The 20,504-nt window shown below is 38.4% G+C and overlaps 1 protein-coding gene across 5 annotated transcripts in view; it reads right to left on the bottom strand.

Annotated features, from left to right (window-relative positions):
• Positions 1–4,770: 4,770 nt before the first annotated feature.
• The window catches only part of frs2a (fibroblast growth factor receptor substrate 2a), a 37,039-nt gene continuing 21,305 nt past the window's right edge, over positions 4,771–20,504 (bottom strand). For 4 of the 5 annotated variants that reach the window (XM_042335706.1, XM_007903736.2, XM_007903733.2 and 1 more), the window contains exons 2-7: positions 14,258–14,355; positions 10,828–10,919; positions 9,795–9,981; positions 8,417–8,575; positions 8,052–8,215; positions 4,771–7,383 (exon numbers count right to left, since the gene is read on the bottom strand). In XM_042335706.1, coding sequence (XP_042191640.1) covers positions 6,427–7,383; positions 8,052–8,215; positions 8,417–8,575; positions 9,795–9,981; positions 10,828–10,893 — 1,533 coding nt within the window. In that variant the 5' untranslated portion in view covers positions 10,894–10,919; positions 14,258–14,355 and the 3' untranslated portion in view covers positions 4,771–6,426. Of the gene's footprint in view, positions 7,384–8,051; positions 8,216–8,416; positions 8,576–9,794; positions 9,982–10,827; positions 10,920–14,257; positions 14,356–17,422; positions 17,520–20,504 lie in introns of those variants that run through there. The other variant, XM_007903732.2, reaches the window with a different exon arrangement.

Below are 20,504 nucleotides of genomic sequence, written 5' to 3'. Positions count from 1 at the left end.
TCAAGTTTGCAATATATACGAAGTATAAATCAAATGGTCAAATTCACGATCCTCAGGTTAAAACTTTGCTAGCTACTAATACTAGGTACGGTATTATTCTCTCTGATAAAGTATACACTTGGTATATTAATGGTAACTACTTTCTCTAGGGATCCTGAAATGATTGAAAGACAAAGTGCCATGACAATCACAACCACCAGATGGTATCTGTGCTTTTTTAGGATGCATAAAGAAAGCATGCCAGAGTCCTGATGATTATGAAAAAGACACATTTCGTGAGGGCGAGCTAAATACTATACTCTCAAGTTAGTTGGCTAAACAGCGAGATGGCCTCCGGCTGTGAAAGGTGCAATATAAATGTACATTGTATTGTATCACTCAATGTTGCATTTTCCACTGCAAATTATCCTATAAAGTATTTGAACTTGATTCTGTACATATGCATTTTCTGTCAGAAAGGTCACTCATTGAATAGAAAATAGGAATCGGAACAATTCTACCTAATATTAACCCAGAAGAGCTGAGGCAATTGTAATATGGCAATTACTACACTAGCTACGATCAGCCAATTCAGGACAAGGTTTGACCCAGAGAGCGATTTTCTAGTCTGTATGGCTCAGCTCCATAATGCACAGTACCAATACTACCTAGGCCAATGGGTTTATCACTTAATCAATATTTGATACATACTGTGGTAAAGGGCATATCAATTCTATCACTACTATAATCAGGTTCAATGAGAGTTCATTAAATGAGGTTAGAGGAAGATTAAGCGCCTTTTTTTAAAGAAGTACTCAATTGTGGCTGCAGCGAATGCCTGCCGTGTGCTAGCACCAGCGGAAGCCTGTAGACTTTTAAAGATAAATTAATCTCTCTTGCGAAAGCTATCAAACTTCTACGGGGATAGAAGGTTGAGGGGCAGCACACTGAAGTTTTGCCTAGGGCAGCAATTTGTCTTGAGCTGCTTCTGCCTGTTCAAGTAAATGTCAGATCCCGTAGCATTATTTGAAAAGAGAAAAGAATTTCTGCTTTCGTCCTGTCCCAACAATTCTCAGTTAAATTGGTCTTTCAATACATAGCTGTTTGTGGGACATTGCACTTTGCAGCAATTGCCTGCATTGCATTCTGAAACCGTTCAAAGTTATAGAAACTATATCAAATGAAAGGATTATGGTACCTATTCCGTTGATATCAGTGTACCCAAATGACTTTCATTCACAACTTAAATCCCAGAATCAAGGAAAATGATTTTTTATATTACTTTAACGTACCAAAACATCTCAAAGTGCTTCACAGTAATTAATGTCAAACATAGTTACTAACTGGCCATTCACGTGACAGTGGGAACACTGACAGTTTGTGGTGTGATCTGAAAGCAGACAGTATGCAGCTCCTTCTGAGAAGAGCTGCAACATATGACATGGAGATCCAATGCATAATGGAGGGAGCTGGGCCAAACAGAGGATAATGGAATAAATAGGGCCATTCAATTCTCACATCAAAGGGAAGGAGTGCAGCTGGGATGGCAAATTTGCATGCCCAATGGAAGATGTTAATCAGCAGGCAATACATGACTGACCTGGTTGAGATGGATTGAAAGTGGGGTGACATTAGATAGATGGCTTGCAGTAAACTTTGCCAAATCTTTATGAAAAAAATTAAGTCATAAAAAAGCAAGAAAAAGGTCAGATTCTAAACCCTAAGTAGATTTGCAAAATGTGAATAGTTTTACAGAGGTTTGTTGAAAATCAAGAATTCATGGTTTGTTAATAGTGAAACGCAAACAACCATAGAAATATGTGATTTCATTACATTTTTGGCGTAGGCTAAACAAATTGCAATCTTACTGTAACATTGGGGCGGAAATATTACACAATAACTTCTATTTATATAATGGCCTTCATGTAGTGACATCTTGGAGCACTTTCCAAGGTGGAGGGGCAAGGAATGCGCAAGAGGTCCAAGTTCGCCAAGTAGAGGGGCGAGCAGGATACTGAAAGTAGAAAAGATCAGCGGTAGGGAGGTGCAAAAGCGTGAAAGGATTTGTAGGTGAGAGTGAGGATCTAAGTCAATCCAGGCGAGGACAGGAATGATGGTCATATTTTTATATCCTTAGCTGCCCAAAAGACACTCTTTGAAAATGATTAGCTCATTTCCAAAAATACGTTTACATATTATATTCAGGAGGCATCTTAATTAAAAAAAATTACCCAGTACCAAATGTTTATCCAGGTTGAGATTCTCCCCATTTTTTTAATTCTTGGCAATGTATTCGATTTAAACTTGAGGAAGGTTGGAAAATCAATATACATATGTATATACCTTTTGAAGACATTCTGACTGGTGTCTGCTTTACATTTGTCCAGTTGTGAATACAAGCCTACTTATAAACCTTATCTTGGAGTGAATGAACACATTTTCAGTACCCAAAGCATTTTAATATCAAAATTTACCTTTTCACTTTATTGAAAAGGTACAGATTTTAAATGCAATCTTTAGAAAGTCTCCATGGCCAAAGAGCTAGTACTGTTGGGACCAAAGGAACATATTGCACATGTGCACAACAGTTTAAATATTTTCTTTGTGCATTAGTGATTATTATTCAAACACTGCTCAAATGGACACTGCTGTGCGCAATTGGCTGCCGTGTTTCGATCACAAAGTAGTCAATTCACTTTACAGTATACTCTGTGAAGCACTTTGAGACGTCTCGAAGACATGATAAAGCACTATATCAAATGCAAGGATTATTATCATTATACAGCCCACCACACCCTCTTCAACTCCCAAACCGAGGCTCGGGTGGCCAGATAGCAGCTTGGAGTGCTTTGATACGTGAAAGACACTCTAAATGCAAATTGTGTTGTGCTACACCATAAAATCATTATGGTGAATTTGTTTTCTGTACCCATGCTGCGGTCAAGACTGAAGCAGAAACAAATTTAACAAGATAAAATTATAGAAAAATAGATGAATATGTATTATGTACACATGTATGCAGTCTGGTGCTGTAATCCTTTGGTGCACTCATAGAATGCTGTGCCTCAATCTCTCTGCACACCCATGTTCAGATCATACCTGAAGATTCTTCGACTGTGCCTATGCTCACCTCGATTCTCTTCTTGGCTCGGCGTTAAGCTCCATCACCACTGTTAAGCGCTCTGAGAATGCAAGTTGTCGTTGTTGAAGTTGAGTATGGTTAATTATTCATTTCTGCTTGACCACGACAATTATTCAACAACTGCATTTATATAGTGCTTCCAACATAAGACGAATGTCTTGTGGGGCTTCTCAGAACAAATTCACAAAATGTGAGGCAACATGTTGGAGAGACGAGGGAAAACCTGGTGGAATAATAGTTCAACATGGACCATTCAGTTTCGGGATCAGGATTTAAATCTACCAGCAGAGTGACAGGATGATAGAAATTGGGTAGTCTCAACCCTCGAGGAAAAACATCAATCCAGTTACTGGAAAGTACAATACAGCACATCATTTTCCACTGAATAAGCCTCACTCTGTGCCTGTAGGAATAGTTAATATGGGAAGTGGAAATCTCAGAAAAGTTCTTAGTAGCACTAAGGAGCAGTGGCAGACTAGCAAAAGGGCTCAGGTTTGTCCGGTAAAATGGGGGCACCACCAATTCATGGTTGTGGGGAAGCATAAAACATCTACATGTTTAAAAAACTTGGAATGTCTGAAGTAGGTCTTATGGGATAATAAGTATCGGGAGCTATTCATAGGGGTACTCGGGAAATTGCCTGATTTGCCATGTACCCAGTCTACCATTGGTGGGGAGTGGTTTCCAGAGGTTGGAGTTGTTGGACATTATTGGGGAATTTAGAGCAAAGTACTTGACAATGTTTGATCCTCATAAAACCAACAAAATAAATTAATTCCTTTCTCCAGCACAAACTTGTTGAGAACAAAAGGTTTGTCAGTCAAACTGATGTACGGAATTGACATGTATCTTCATGGCCTGGTCAAGGTTGAGTTTACAAGCGGGCCTTCTTTGCACTCTGGGGTAACAACAAAATTGCATTTGTATAGCACCTTTCACTTTGGGAGGACGTCCAAAGATGCTGGACAGACAGAGTTTCGAATCCAAGCTGGAGTTCGGGGAGAGTGGAGAGCGCAAGGGTAGGGGAAGCAGGGAGATCGAAAGCATGGTCGAAGAGGAGGGTCTTGAGATGGATCTTGAAGGTGGCAAGCGAGGGGGAGGGACTGCAGGATGGAGTTCCAGAGGGTGGGGGCAGAATGGCAGAAGGCCCGCCCGCCAATAGTGGGGCGAAGGTGAGGACCAGGATCTTTAACTGTATTCTCTGTGTGATGGGAAGCCAGTGGAGTTGGGCAAGGATGGGGGTGATAGGGTTGTGGAGCCTAGTGTGGGAGAGGACACGGGCCGCAGAGTTCTGGATGATCAGCAGCCTGTGGAGGTCGGAGTTGGGGAGGCCGACAAGCAATAAGTTTGCATAGTTGAGCCTCGATGTAATGAAAGTGTGTATGAGGGTTTCGGCGGCCTGTGATGTGAGACAATGGTACAGCTATGTTGGGGAGGTGGGGAAAGGCAGAGCAGGTCATGGTGCAGATGTGGAGTAGAAAGGATAGTTGTGGGTCATACAAGACTCCAAGGATCCGGACTGGCTTATCAAGATAGTTTCCAACCGTGGATGGTGATGCTGTCAGCGCCTGAAGAACTACAAAGAACAAGATTTAAAATAAACACTACACAGAAAACACGTTATTCACTCTATAAGACTGCAGACATAATTTGTTATTAAACAAAAAAAGTTTATTATTAATTATACAATGCTAGGTACATTGCTCATTTCTCATGATGCAGCTTATTCCACAGGGAATGTCGAGAGCTATAAAACGTGTCGCCTTCTCTGGCAGCTGCCAAATGCGCAAACAGTGATTTGTGTAAAAATTTGGTTTTACTTCAAAACTAGAGGACTCTTGTAAACCAGGTACCTATGTAGCATCAATTAAAAATGTATGTAAAAATCTCAACATTTCCATGCTACAAAAAAATGTATTATGATATTGGCACTTTTGACATTTGACAACCTAATACATCCTACAACACACAGGTATACCTTCAAATGACAATTTTGGCAAACTACATCAGTACCTGAAATGCAAGCCAAAAATATGGCAATTTCTACACTAATTTTCTGCAAAGAGTACACTTTGTACCCTGTAACATCAAAGAGCAATGCAAGAAAACATCAAATGCATGGAATGTTTGCAAGTCAAAACATCAAAGGGGGTAAAATATCCAAAAATAATTTTACAACAAAATTAAGTAAGGGTGTGTCCCCTCTCTTTGAGTTTACTACCGTTCTGTGTCCTATGTAAAAAATAATTTTAAACTATTTTACTACTTTTATACAATCACTATATGCAGGAAGAAAAACTATCACTTTATAATGTAAGTTAGAGCATTTTACAGTTTTGTACAATACAAAGAGAAGTCAAGAAACAGTAGATGTGGGTTTTTAAGCTTAGTGTAATTTTTATATTATGGTAGTTGGTGAATGTAATGTTTGTATGGGTTTACTTTGTAATTACTGAGTTGGACCATGACACTTACCATATATTTAAAAGGACCAGTCACTAATGGTATCAAAAGTACACATACGGGTTTAGTTAGAAAACTGCACTTTCATTTTAAGAATGTAAGCAAATAAGCCCTAAATGAAACTGGTAAAACAAAGTCAACTCTCGTCTGGAAAGCATTTAGAAACCTAGTGACCAAATGACACAAGGGTTTAACCTTGGTGCCATGCTAGCATTCAGAATTACTGTGACATTCAGGATAATATGTATAATACCTTCGGTAACTTGATTACCATACTTTGATGAAAACTATCAATACACATTTTACTTGGACCTTGTTTGGTAAATTCTCAGTGTAAGTGCAAAATGGATACCAGTATCAATTAAAGATAATGAAACAAATATACGTACCGCTATAGAAACTATATTTAGTTAGGTAGGTCACTTGCCTGCAAAGTGTATACATACAATAAAGATCCATAAGAAATGCTGGAAAAGTCAGCATAAAATTAAATTCAGCTGATGCGCTTAAGGCCATCAATATCAATGTTCTAGTGAGAGCGGAAGATATCTCCAATTAAACTGAATGGAATTAGCACTGTAAAAGTGACCGACCATGTCCTAAAATCTAAATTTTAACTACAGAATGATAAAATAAAAGGGTGCTCTTATGGAGTTCCTGCTCTATATGAATTCCCTTTGAACGGAAATAAGCACATAAGGCTCAAAATACAATAATCCTATAACGTATCCTTATTTCAGTTTATAACAGCTGTTAGGTTTTTAGAAAAAGAGATCAATCCTTGTCTCTTCATTTATCAATTTAACAAAGGTGCAACTGAAACAAAATAGTGCTTCCTAAGCTCACATTGGCAGGTCAGTACTATTATGTCGTGTTTTTCTTGCTGTTCCATCATCTCTTGGCAGTGCTTTCTGCAAGTTTGACATAGCAGCAGTCTTTTCTATGTCTATCATAGCATATAAATCTGTTCGCCTTGTCGGAGTCTGTGGAAGTGGAGTTGTTGGCGTTTTTGGAGTCTGTGGGTTATCAGAATCACTACCACCTTCCAAGTCAACTTGGATGTAGTTCAGCTGTCTATGTTCTAGACTTGGTCGCCTAACATCAAAATTAAAAACAGTTGGGGAGCAATCCCGTTGCCGTACAAATTCAACTTTGTGTACGTTAGGCTGAACAGTAACATTCTCTGTATTGACATAATTATGCATTTGATCAAGATTTGTATGATAACCATTCTGAGAAGGCGTCTTTGGTCCCAAGCTATCTTCTTCATCTCTGCTTTGTTTGCGGACTTCCCACACTGGAGGCAAAGAAGGCAGGTTTTCATAATTTAAGAGTGCAGTCCTCCTTTGAGCAGAATTGTTGATATTCTGAGGGTCTGAAACGCTATTTGATTTTAATCTACCTCGTCTGCCTCCAATGGTAGGTGGGACCGACAGACCGTTAAAATTTTCATACACAAGTTTATTATTAGGAGGTGCCTCCTTTCGCTCATCACTGTCGTAGCCAGTGTCCCAATCAGTGCAATTGGTGCCGTTGCCAGCACATGGCTGCTCACTTCCATTGGTCTCCTCACTCTCCCTTTCCAATAACTGCCTTTGAACGGGTGTTGGTCCCAAGACAAATTTAATTCCTTCAGGTTCAAAGACAACCTGGGGATTTCGATCTTCCATGGAGCAGCAGTGATTCCCTCGTGCCTTGTTGACATCACCGTTTAAAGGTCTGAGTTCTATCGATGTCTGTGCACTGGATCGATTCTTCAATTCTTCATGCACACCAGAAGTATTGACGTATGTATGGACCTGTAAAGAGATTAAACATTTTGTTAAAGTTGTGAACTAGAACCATAAGCAGAACTAGAAATGCAATAAAAGTTTATCTGAAAAAGTAAATTCAGATTATTTTCTACATAACAGAGTGGAAGAAAACAGTGGAAAACAGTTGGATTCACTGATAGTGGCCCAGAGTCACTGATAAGGAATCCTGTCAGTAACTGGCAACACAGCAGACTTGTGGAAATCCATTTCACACCGTCCGGCATGGAGGGCGCTATATAAATCCAAGTTGATGTTGTTTCCAATGTTTCAGAACCAGGATCCTGTGGCATACTGCCAGTTCATAATGGAGTTATTATTGGCGAATTGTGTTGTGAATCGTTGTTTTTAAATCCCAACATCGTATTGATAAAAGATATGCCCCTTACTCACTCTTTGTGCTTCGGTTATTCAAGTGTATTCTCAACACAATGCAAAGCACACCTTATTTTTAAAAGTTTAAATACTAAAATAAACTTTACACATTAAACATAACTGATATGTCTAAATATTCTTTTTTTAACGCTACAAAAAAACACTATTATATTGCTATTTTAAATGCAGTAATGTTTGATTGTGATAAAATTATGCACTGGAGGCCACAAATTGCAGAACACCACCCAATTTGTTCCAAAAAAATGAAGCACTCTGCTTACTTGTTCCTCTGATACAATTAGAGGATGTGTTGATTCTTCATCCACTGAGGGCAGGCGTGCACTGCCGACAGATGGATGTCTTGTTGAAGGATGAGACGATCCATCTCCAAATGATGGGTATCTAGGATATCCATTTGGTAAAATTGGTTGAACCAAACCTGGAGCTAAATGAAAGAAAACACAATTTGCAGAGACAGTTGTAGCCTTTGCACACAGCTTTGGATGATGTAGTTACGGGAGGAGGAGGAGGAGGAGGAGGAGGGAGAGAGGTGGGGGATCTACAGCTAACTTGGTCCTCAAAATGAGAAGTTTGTTGAAGCATAATACATTTTCTACATAAACACGTCTACATAAATAATACTTACTGGGAGGTGTCTGTGGAGTCCTGGGAACATCCAACTCATTATGATGGTCGTGTCTTTCCACAACTGGCTCCTCTACAACACTTATACTGTTACACTGCATGATATCCTGTAACAGGTTGAATATCTCTTCTGCTCGAGCACACTTGAAAGCAAAGATCCCTAAAGAATGCAATGGATATATGTAATCACCAACATAAGAGGTTCTGAAATGTCCATGTCAAATGTAATTACGTCAATCACCTATAAACGCTTCAGTAACAGATTTCTTCCTTCTAGAAATTGAATACAACTCAAATATCGCTATTCTTCTGCTCTTGCAAGTTACAGACTTTTAAAAGTGGTTCACCATCAACACACAAGAGAAGGGACTATTTGGGCTACAAGCAGTTGACAAGTTTCCAACAGAAAGAAAATAAAAACACTGACTACATGACATATAGGAGGGGAAAACACTGCTGTTCATTCAAACAAACAACTCTGGTCAGCCCCCAAAGGGATTACACACAGTTCAAGAGGACAGCCAGCAACACCAGTTGCTTCCCCAGTATTGTGCCTCTTTTCAATGAACAGCAGAGGGAGCTTGACTTACCATTGCAAGCATAGTCAGATAGACATCAGTAACGTCCACCATTCCCAGTTTTTGGCTTATTCTTCCATTGTAAGCATTAAGTTAGAGTTGACATTCTTGTTAATCGTTTAATAGTTAAATCAATCTTTTAAGAAATGTTATAGAACTGTCATAATATGTTTCACTATAACGTGGGTTCACTTGTGCCCTGGAGACCGGCATCTATCTCATGGTTATATAAACAGATGGCACTACATGTTATGCTTTTACAAGTTAAAAGTCTAAGATTTTGAAATAATAACAGACAGCATCCTTCTTAACCTCCTACACCAATGCATTTCAAAGCAAATTATATGTAGTATCAACATAACTTCAGTTGTGGATATAAATATAAAAATACCTTGGAAGTTATTTAAACCTATTTTTGAAACTAAAGAATTAAATGCAGTATTGCAATAGTGAACAATGCAGTGCATACCCACTTGATATCTTTTGTTGGCCCATAAAACACACCGTCACTACACTTTACCCTACAACCTGTCAAGCGCTTAGAGACGTCCTCCCAAAGTAAAAGGCGCTGTACCAACGTAAGGATCATTTTTACCACAATGTAAAGTGAACCATGATTGTGAATAATAAATTATGAGTGAAAATACACCTTATAATTACTGAAACTAATAGGACGCGTTGTACCAAAGTTTAACAAAGCTACAATATTTCTGAACAGAAAGATCTTATGAATTTGACTACTGAAACATAACTTTGTGCAGCATTTTTCTACCTCTCAAGTTTTTAAAGTCAGATACATACCTTGTCCAGTTTGACATCGCCGACCACTTTCAAAAGAGAAAAGGTTAGAATCATAACCATAGCGACGCAGGCAGAGGTAGGGCCATTTTACCTCATCTCTCTTTCTCGTGTGTAAAATCAGTTCCGTATCTGTAAGTTCCATTATGCCAGAACCCAGCTCATTACCATCATCATCCACATTAATTACCTGCAAAAATAAATGCATTCACTATTAGTATTTAGTTAAGAAAGAGCTTGCCTTTTTGTAGCCACTATAACGTCCAAGCACCTAAAACAGTAGTCAAGCACCATTTGCAAAATTTATGGAACTTCAAAAGCAACACAGTATTTTGATAAATTATAATTTTACTCAACATCCCTCAAAGAGTAATTTAGAAAAGTGTATAACCAGAAGCCATGCAAAGAAACTGATAACGTACCTAAAATATCATTCTACTGTAAACACTAGGAGCAATGATTAAGCGATTGATGCCTGGCTTTGTAGAGGGTCTCCCCCCCCCCACCCCGATCTAACCAGATTTCTGCCCCATCCTTAATCGTAGAAACTGTGTGTACACTATTGAACATAGTTAAACAGACTATTGCTATTACACATCTGCTCTGCAGAAGCCATTTTGGAAAACAGAATTAACAGTGACAAAGGATCCAATAATTGCCAGATTGTAGCAACTGACACTGATATCACCAGTTGCTGCTTGCCCAATTTCAATTGGGTCACAAGTGCAGATAGATTGCTGACTGTTTGGGTCAAAGATTAATCCCCTTTGTAGCTTGGCAACTACATTTTCATATTATTTTAACCCAGACTTCAGATATGATTCCCTCTTTCTATTTACCACTATGCTCATGATATTCCCACACAGATTATAGTAGTTTTACCAACAGCCAGGAGCAAGTTTGCCTGAATTTCAACAGCAAACCTAAAAGTTGTTTCATCAGTCTTTATAAAAACTGACAGGAAGGGAGAAAAATATTTTGAATCTCTATTCTTTCGGGTGCATTCATCAGGTTAGTAAACAGAAAAACATTGTACCTTAAATTTTGTTTGATGGTCATCTGGGATTGTGTCTTTATCTGGACAGCTACAGCAGCTACCCATGACTTCTTCAGAAGACCATTTGATCTCTAAAATGAAACATTTCAAAACATTAATTTTAACAAAAAGCTGTTTGCTAACTTGACCTTCATTTTACTGGAATACTCCAGGGAAGGCTGACAAAAAAAAACTTATTTTTGAGCTATGATCTGGGACCTTACTCAGCGCTAAAATCAGAAAGCATGGATTCAGTCTCCAAGAGTACAGTAACACACCAAACAAGGATGGGGTTTGCCTAATGGCTACATCAATCAAAATACATACACAGTCATTGGTGAATTAAAAAACAAAACTTTGAAACACCGAAGTTCCACGTTTTACTCAAGGGACACTGGATAAGTGAAAATTTAGAAAATAAGGTGGGGTTTTTTTGGGAGGGGAGAGGAGTCTTCATTGGAGTATTCCAAATTGAATGAAAAATATAATGACGACAACAACAACATTTTTATTTAAAACATTCACATCTAAGCCAGATTTTAACGTTCATTGTAAAGTACTCTATGCTGATAAAACTTATAGAAATATAAAAGAGCTACAGGTGCAAAGCAGTTCAATGAACTCTGACGTTAACCGGTTTCCAAATTAGAAGAAATTTACTGAAAGATGACATATCTAGCAGGTCCCTTTCCAGCTGAAGGAGCAATGAGATTAATATCTTTCCTCCTGGCATTGAACAACAGATCAAAGTCTCTGTACCAGCTGGGGCACTCTTCTCAGTAGCCAGGAGCTATTGATATGCTCTTTAAGATCACGACAAGAATCTAATAGCACAGATAGAAAAAAACATCACTTTCTTTCAGGAGATTCAACAAGTTTGTTTTAGGGCTGTAACAAGGTACATGTTCCTTGGGGTGGATATCATTATATTTTATGGCAAATATTTTTAGGAGGGGAAAAGATTTTAAGCTTTTCAGATAAGAGATTTCTATTACAGGACCGCTCTGAAGGTGGGCAAATTTAGTTGGTCAAAAAACCTGAATGAACAACAGGAAATTACTTAAGAGTTTTTCAGCTGAGTACAAATTCACACCCGTCTCTAATTAAAAGTGATATCTGTTTCTGAAAAAAATATAATTAAGGCAGAACTGATGTTCAAAGTTTAATTGACACCAATGTGTTCAAACCAAGATCTTTACATATATTGCCTCAGTGTTTTAATGTGAAAGTGTAAAGCTCAATCAATTTTGTGCAAACATTCGTCGCCTGAATAACTGAAGTTTACACACTACAATTAGATTTTGCTGTTGAAAAGGAACAGTATTAAATAACACTTTCCATAATAATATGTCCACTGTGAACACGAGGAAAGATTGATGTCATAATCACACAGGTGTCAAGGGGAAAAAAGGACCAATTAAGGTGAGCATCTTTGGTGGGTAAAGATACACACATCCAGCATTTTTAATTTCAATTGTATCAAAACACGTTTGTTTTCGTAGAAAAAGTAGGAAACTACCAAACCTATTTCTCTTTTCTCAAAAACCTAAAGAAATAAGGAAGGTATTCCTCCGTCTCCCCAGATTTGCTTAAACTACTTTCAAATTCTGGATAGGATTGAAAGACCGATTGGCCTCCTAAATTGTAACTTCCATTGATTCTGGTTATCGTCTCTAGCTATCTGACTATTCCTGGTTGTGACTGCAATTTCCTTAGGCCTTTATACCTGGAACTCACCATTAGTGGGCACTCCATTGAAAAGAAAGTCTGATGCCAATTAAGTACTGTCCCACATTAGCTTTCTTTTCGACCATTCATGTGTACAGCACTAGATAACAAACTATTGCAACTATAAACGTTTTCTGATCTGTATGGACTTTTCACCCTTCTGTCCTGTAGTTCACTGCATTAATCCATTAATAACCTATAGACCCGCAAATTCACAAAGGCAAGAGACAACCTTTGTAGCTAATATTGTTACAGTCAACCCTAAAATCCTACTGATATGTCAAGGAACGACATACAATGATGGACTCAAATCCTGAGTTTGTATTTTGGGCAAAATTCTCCCAAGAATTTGGATAATAGCTATTACACATCACTCCTGATGGCAAATGGTTCATGCAACCTATAGGAGGCCAGTGAAAACGGCTCTGGTGATCCACGTTGTGAATTTTTGTTGACTTGGCATAAAATTTACTTTACACTTCAATGCTATAGAACCAAAATGTGTGCCCTTTTGGCTAAATCGATGTAGTTGTACTTCACAAACGTCTCAATGGTGAGAGGGATGATCAAGAAGGTGGATACTGCCAGGAGAAGGTACGAAACTGGGCGTTCAAGGGGGAGGTGAAAATGTGCTCTTAAAAAGGAATAGCTGGCTCAGTGGGTAAATGCAATACCTGATGTGGCTTTGAATCAGTCACACGTGCCAGGTACCAGGCTTAATCTCTAGTATCTGCTGTTTGTTGATCTCATTGGGATGGGGGTGATGGTAGTGGGGGAAGAGAAGAGTTCCATAATTGCTCAGAACAAGAATTCTCACTTTGAATATAAATATATGTTCTGCAAATGTTGTAAATATCAGTAAAAAGTTGGCTCTAAAACAAGGCTCTGTACAGCGCAATATACTATAGTGAAGAGCAAAAGTAAAACCAGATTAGACGACCAAGTTTGACACTGAACAGAACAGGTCAAAAGGTTGCAAGATGACCTCAGATCAATAGGATCCACTGCAGCTCAAAAGAAGAAGAAAACATTTATAAGACAAATGGCTGTTCTCAACAGAAATTGAGTGATGTGGGAGTGCAGTAGAAAATAATCTGGAGATGAAGCTCTTGAATAGGAAAACCTGCATTCTATTTCAACAGTGAAGTAGCATTCAATCCAACTGCTGATATTTTAATATTTGGTTCTTCTGACATTGAACATTAAAATGAAAAGTTCAAAATATCATGACTAAGAAATGAAGGCTCAAACACAGAGAGGCATTTCGGCACGTGTCAATCTCCCAAATGAAAACAAAATTGCATTCATGTAGCATCCTTCATGTAGTGTCTCAAAGCAATTTATACAGACAAGGGGTAGGAGAAAGTAGGCATGGTCAAAGACATAGGTTTTTAGGTGACTTTCGAACATAGTTAATGAGGGGCAGGACGAAAGAAGTTTCAGAAAGGTGGAGGAATAGTGGCTGAAAGCGATGGTGGGATGAAGGGAGAGGGGCATGGGACCTGAGTTGCCGAACAAAAGGGCAAAGCAGAAAATGAGGTTGGAAAAGAACAGAGGTAGGGAGGTGTGAAAGCGAGAAGGCATTTGTAGGTGAAGATTATGAAAACAATTCTGTAAAAATAAAATTGCTGGATGTTAAAATTGATATTTTTGAAACCAGATCAACCTGAATGCTAGCCCAAATCATTATCAATTCACTTACCCAGAGCTGGCCATTAGAGTCAATGCCCTCTGTCGCTTTGTTAGTGTCATGAATACGGTCATATTTCAAAACATCTCACGTCATTGCTGCACTGCCACCTGTGTTTGCAACCAAACAGAAACACAAATTATTGAACAGCCAAAGCTGATGTGCAACATTCTACACAACTATTTGCAGCTTTATATAGTTCCAACTGAGATCTACTTTTCTCCACTCCTAAAATAAAATTCTTACAATACTCAAATAAACATGAACATGTCGGTCATTCATTTATAGCTCAATTCCTTCAAATTTATCTTCAGAAATTGATTTAGGAATCAATTGATTAAATTTGTGTTCTTGAAAGATTTCGGGGAAATGCTGCAGAATGAACCATTTCATTCTTATTACAGCATTAAGGACAGTTTACACCAATTTGATATTGCAGCTAATCAGAACCCATAATGTGCTTTCATCTCAAACATACTCATAACTCACCTGCAAGCAGCTTTATAGTAGCTGCCACAACAATCCATTGTCTATTGACAACAGATAGCAGTGTTGTGGTCTACTGAAACTCATTTTGACTTTGGACTATTAACCGTTATCAGAGAGAGCGAGATATTCATCCCATTATTCTCTTTCATTCAAAGATAGAGATCACAAGTTCTTTGTTCCAATCCACTGTAGTATTGCCACCAATAATTACAGTAAAACCTATGCTATGAGCTACCTGGTAACTTGCCAAATAGCACGCTATAACAAAGTGCAAGACACTGGTTTTCTGTACATGTTCTAACCAGTATGTGCTTAACCAGGAATCAAAAGAACTGTTAATAATGCTTATTTTGCATTATTTCAGTGTTATTACGCAAGTCACATTAATAATACTTAAAAGGCACAGAGATTGGGTAGAAGACAGAATGTAATTGATGAACTAGAGAAGAAATTGTGTTGAAACGGTAGAGAAGTAAAACTGTACCAACATTTAGTATTTAGTGTCTGAATCTTTGAAATAACCACTTAAAAATGAAACTGATAGAATTTAGGATGACCAGACAAATTTAAAATGGCATGACAGAAATTTTGTATGACAATCACAGTTCTGACATTGCTGAGTATTACAGAATTTTGTTAATGTCATTTTAATTCTTTGGTATACAATTTCTAGCCAAAGTTGCTTAAAATTAAGGTTAACTTGTGCATACTCCAGTCAAAAATTAGGCATCAAGTTTAGTTTCATTATATTGATTTTAAGCAGCTCAGGATAGTAGAACAGGATAACAAAATGAACGCACACATACCACGCAAAATGCAACCTGGCCCAAACTCACAAGGGCAAAATCTACCAGGATCAATTGAATTATACAATTTTACAGAAGAACATCATTATAATGCACTTTGTTTTAATGGAGGTTTACTTCAACAACAACAAGTTGCATTTATATAGCATCCATTGGAGCGCTTCGAATCCTGAAAAATGACAGATGACTGCATCCAGCAACAACAGCAGCAAATTACATTTGTAGAGCAATTTTCAAGTCAGGAGGACGTCCCTAAGTGCTGGAAGCTCACTAAAAAAAATGCCAACTTCCAGGTCATCAGTGACCATTAACATTACTTCCGTATGAAATGATATTGGCGACTGCCTGATTGACCGACTTCTGGTTTATTGGATGGATCGCTGATTTTACTGCCTGTATGTTGAGCTTGCACAGCATACAGGAAGAAGTCGGTGTCAACCCAATGACCTAGAAAGTATCCATGTTTTAGCAAGGGAAGTGAGCTGCTATGCAGAAGCTATGAATGCATGTGCTGTGAATGCGGAAGCATTATCTGAAAACTATGCCCCGTAATAATGTTGGTTGGGATTTTATGGGCCCCAAACGCCGAGTTACAACGACTCTCTCCTACATTTTCACTTAGGGTTTCACAGATTTCAGAATACCTAAAGTGTCCAAACAATTGTATTACATTAGTCAACTATAATAGATTTGACATCATGTCTCTATATACATTCTTTCATTCAAGGCATTTGTACGCTTGCCGTTCTTGCTATGAAAATAAGTTACTTTTGATCCCACATATGATCAAACATTCAACAATTTTCCTCAACAATTTTTCCTCTTACAAGTTCTCTTGGTGTCTTGACATTTGCTACTCCAGTTTCACAGGCAATAGTTCTCTAGTACCTTGTCTGAATGCCCAAAACTCATCTCACATACACCTCACATACATAAATAGGCTACTGGGGGAGGGGAGAGAGAGAAGTGGGGTGGACACAAGATACATTGGAGTTTGATTCTACCCACAAACCGACTTTTCTACAAGAAAATAAAGTATATTCTGTCAAGGACTTTGAGACGTATCGAAGACGTGATAAGGCACTATCAAATGCAAGCAATATTATAATTATTATTAAGAATTACCGAATTCTAATCTTGATTGGAAACTTTGGCTGGTGTGTACTGTTGAATTATTTAGATTCAATCTGCTCCTCAAATTTGTGATGGAACAGTTTACATGAACCTGGGATTCTGTCGCCTTTAGCCATTGCTAAACATTCAAACTGCTTCTGGATTAAATCCAAGTAAGTTAGATCTTGTAGACTGTATGTGATTTTAGTTTAATTGACGATTATTTTATTAAAAAGGCTGATGAAGCTCTAAAGATAGATATGAATTACCCAATTTCATAAGTTGCTGAAAGCAGGTTGCTCATAAGCTAATAAGGTTACACTATCCAAACAACTTCTACAACAACTTGGATTTATATAGCGCCCTCCACGCCGGACGGCGTCTCAGAGCATTTTACAGTAACGGATCCCGTTCTATGATTCTGATATATTTATCTCACCTAGATTTCTGAACATATTTAAGGATTATATTATATATTACTTTACCTGGAATTCCTTCAGATAGAATCACTCCACCCCCTCCATCCCACACATGCATTTATAGCAATTCCTTTTGATGAGTAAATGCTCATTAAACCACACCTTCCCTCTGGCAAATGTTCTGAGCACAACTCATTTAACATTTTTGGGCAATGGATCAGTCGGAATAGTTGAGGCTAGTAACTATTTGTTTGTACTGGACTAGTCTTCCTGAGACATTTGCAATAAACACACATCAATTTAATTAGGAAGGGAGAGAAAGAAAATTAGAGAACAAGGAAATTCTTTACCTTTATACAGTACCATGCAGAAATAGTTGACAATGGATTTTTCTGTTGCAATACAAAAATGTGTTGAGCACTGCTGCAATTGTGTGCATTTTCTCCAGCAATCTATTGCGCGATATTACACCAGAATCCTTCTCACATATTCATTCTTCAGGGACAGCTGTCAACTGCTTCATCAATCCAACACACTGTCATCGTCTTAAAACCATTAGAAATGTTACTGTTTTGAAGGAAATAACTGAACACAGAATGGCAAAATACACAATGGGAAGATAACAACCCCACCAGAATATACAAGAAATTCCTCAATCAGGAGCACAACATTCTTTTTGTTTGATGCTCTAAACTTTCTTTTTTTTTGTAAATCAACCCTTAAACAAAGTTGCTACGGTTCGAATTTCAACTATAGTTTTGGTATTGTTTTAACATACCAGAAGCCTTAAGACTGTTGCAGTTTGTTCAGCTCAACATAACCTTGTGCATGCAAATTGCACAATTCTGCAGTAATTTTCTCAGTTGAATAGCCAACCTATTCATGATATCCTGACTTCCCCTCTTCTCTTGCCAGTTTTCGTTTCATATTTCCCCCAACACTACATAATAATCCAAGGTTTATAACAATGTAAAGACTCTGGCCCACAAGAAAGGAGGTGAAAAGACAGTTCAGATTTAATTACTTTACACAGAGAGTGGTCAATATTTGGAAAAGACAGCCTGTGGAGGGTATATTAATGGGCAAGTGAATGTTCCCACAGCCTCGTCCACGTTACATCATCCTGTTTCAGAAAATGATGGCAAATTGTTTTCAGGCAACACAAGCAATAACACAAGAGCAGGAGAAACTCCATGTAAAGCTTTACCACTCGTGTACTCTACAGGTGTCTTAGTCTATGCAGAATGCTGAGGTGCAGCCCCTAGTTTCCTTATGAAGACAGGGAAGAAGTCATCTTCAGGACGAGCAATTGTGATGTTGCTCCAGATAGATGTCCGTCCACAAGAACAAGGGAGCAGGCCAACAAATTGAGCTAAAATATTCCATCAATGGGAAGATACAGTCAATTCAGAAGTTTCCCCTACCTCAATTTTTCCAGCCATCCTCTTCATTTGTTTACTCCAGGGCAGTCTAGATGGAGCTGAACATTTTTAACTTTCTATCCTCGTGGGATAATCTTGACAATTTTTATTCAGCAAAATTATCATTTTAGCTCTCTCTGCACTTGATAAGAGTTCAGTAAAAGTAGTTTTGAATAAGGGAAGAGTACGAACAAAAAAAAATTGTTAAGCAATCTGGGACGCTGCCCTGAGTGAGCGACGCTATATAATTGCAAGTTGTTGTTTTAAACAGACGACAACAATTTGCATTTATATAGCGCCCCTCAAACATGGTAGCATCCCAGAGTGCTTAAAGTACGCAGACGGGACCTCAAGAGACCAAAGATCAACAATATTATTTCCAGCAGAATGATGCACAGGATAAAGAGCAATAAGTTGTGGAGGAGAAAACATTGTTACTCCTTGCTGACACAAATGAATGCTGCCTAATAAAACAGCCATCATATTCGACAGCGATAACTTATGATGAGCCTTGAGGTGTTTCAACATAAAAGGCTCTAAAAATTTACTTAATTGAAAAACGCAAATGCTTGCCATATCAAGCCACATAATACAACACGATCCATAATTAAATTCAATTGTAGAAGGGACTTATACTTGGACAAATTCAAACTTTAATACAATACTGGGATTCAAATGCCTAGCTCTTAAACTACAGTTGGGTCTAAAACAACATACCTCAGACCATGCTTCCTCCAAGGAAGGAGAGAAACTCATCAACCCCCATGCAGGACTAGTGGTCTCAATAGGTGGTCTGCTTTTGAAGATTAGGCTGAGACAGTTGTTATACAACCTCAGAGAGATTAGTTTCAGCCCACAATTCGCCAGGCCCTGAAGTGTCAGCGGACCATCTTTGAGTGATTGATTAGACGACGACATGACAGTTTATACAATTTTGGTACTCTGAGCAATTACGTCTCTTCCACGTGACACCCAGGCAGTTTGAGTCTCCTTCAAAGCCCGATAGTAAAGTCACTCACTATTGTGAAATTCAGCCGTACACAGATCTGCAAGGTGACAGAATTGATCCCTCTTCTGTGCTAACATAACTGGTCTAGACAAGGCAGCTGTGATGGTGCTGTAATTCACGTTAGTGGCCTTCAGGTAGGGAGGGGAGCAAAGAAAAAGTATCAGACAAGGCCCTCATCGCTAACCAATGACCTCTCCTGGAAAATGTACGTGTGGAAATCACAAGGAGCCGGGGTATGCTTGCTACAATGTGCTTCCATGGTTGACATGCCTACCAACCCGCACAATCTTGTGATTCACAAATGAACAATGACCACATGGATGAGCTACGAGAAGACATATAACTTTGTGGAACTGTACCCCCTGCAAGATCCACATTTCGTGGATGGGGGGGAGGAGATAAACAACACAGACAGTCAATTGCAGAAAGCACTGCACAGAATGATGGAATCCCCTTTACAACTGGGATAAAATGTCCTCCCTGTCTGGAAGGGCAAAGGGCAGAAGATTGATATAACCTAGTGTGGGGAGGGGGGTAAAAAATAACAAAGAGAGTTGTAACCAGCAGCACAATGACTCTCAGATCTTGACACCGATTCTATTGCAGTTACATTTTTTTCCCTTCAAAGCAAGTTTTCCAATTGAATTTTTTTAAAAAAAGTCAGAGACTACGGGAATAGAGTTTCACAAATTTTCCAGTTCTCAATCTATGGGGCATTATGCACAAATCAGTTTAATTTTCTTGAAACAAAATGCACCTCTGCGCAGAGATTTCTGAAAATACTGTACAACCATTATGATTCAATAACAATTTCATGACTGAGAACCGTGATTCGAATTTCACCTTTCATCCAGAAATGGCTGCATCTTTGGGGTTGGTGCCTGCCAATTCTAGAATCCATTACTCAGGACTTCGATTCAGAATTAATAACCCTGTTGCCACTGGCAGATTTTTCATCTAAACAATTATTTAATGATAATTATTTGACCACACCCCCGCTGT

Source organism: Callorhinchus milii, unplaced genomic scaffold (genome assembly GCF_018977255.1).
Source record: "Callorhinchus milii isolate IMCB2004 unplaced genomic scaffold, IMCB_Cmil_1.0 Scaffold5, whole genome shotgun sequence".
Lineage (NCBI taxonomy): Eukaryota > Metazoa > Chordata > Chondrichthyes > Chimaeriformes > Callorhinchidae > Callorhinchus > Callorhinchus milii.
This window is presented reverse-complemented; position numbering and strand designations above follow the sequence as displayed.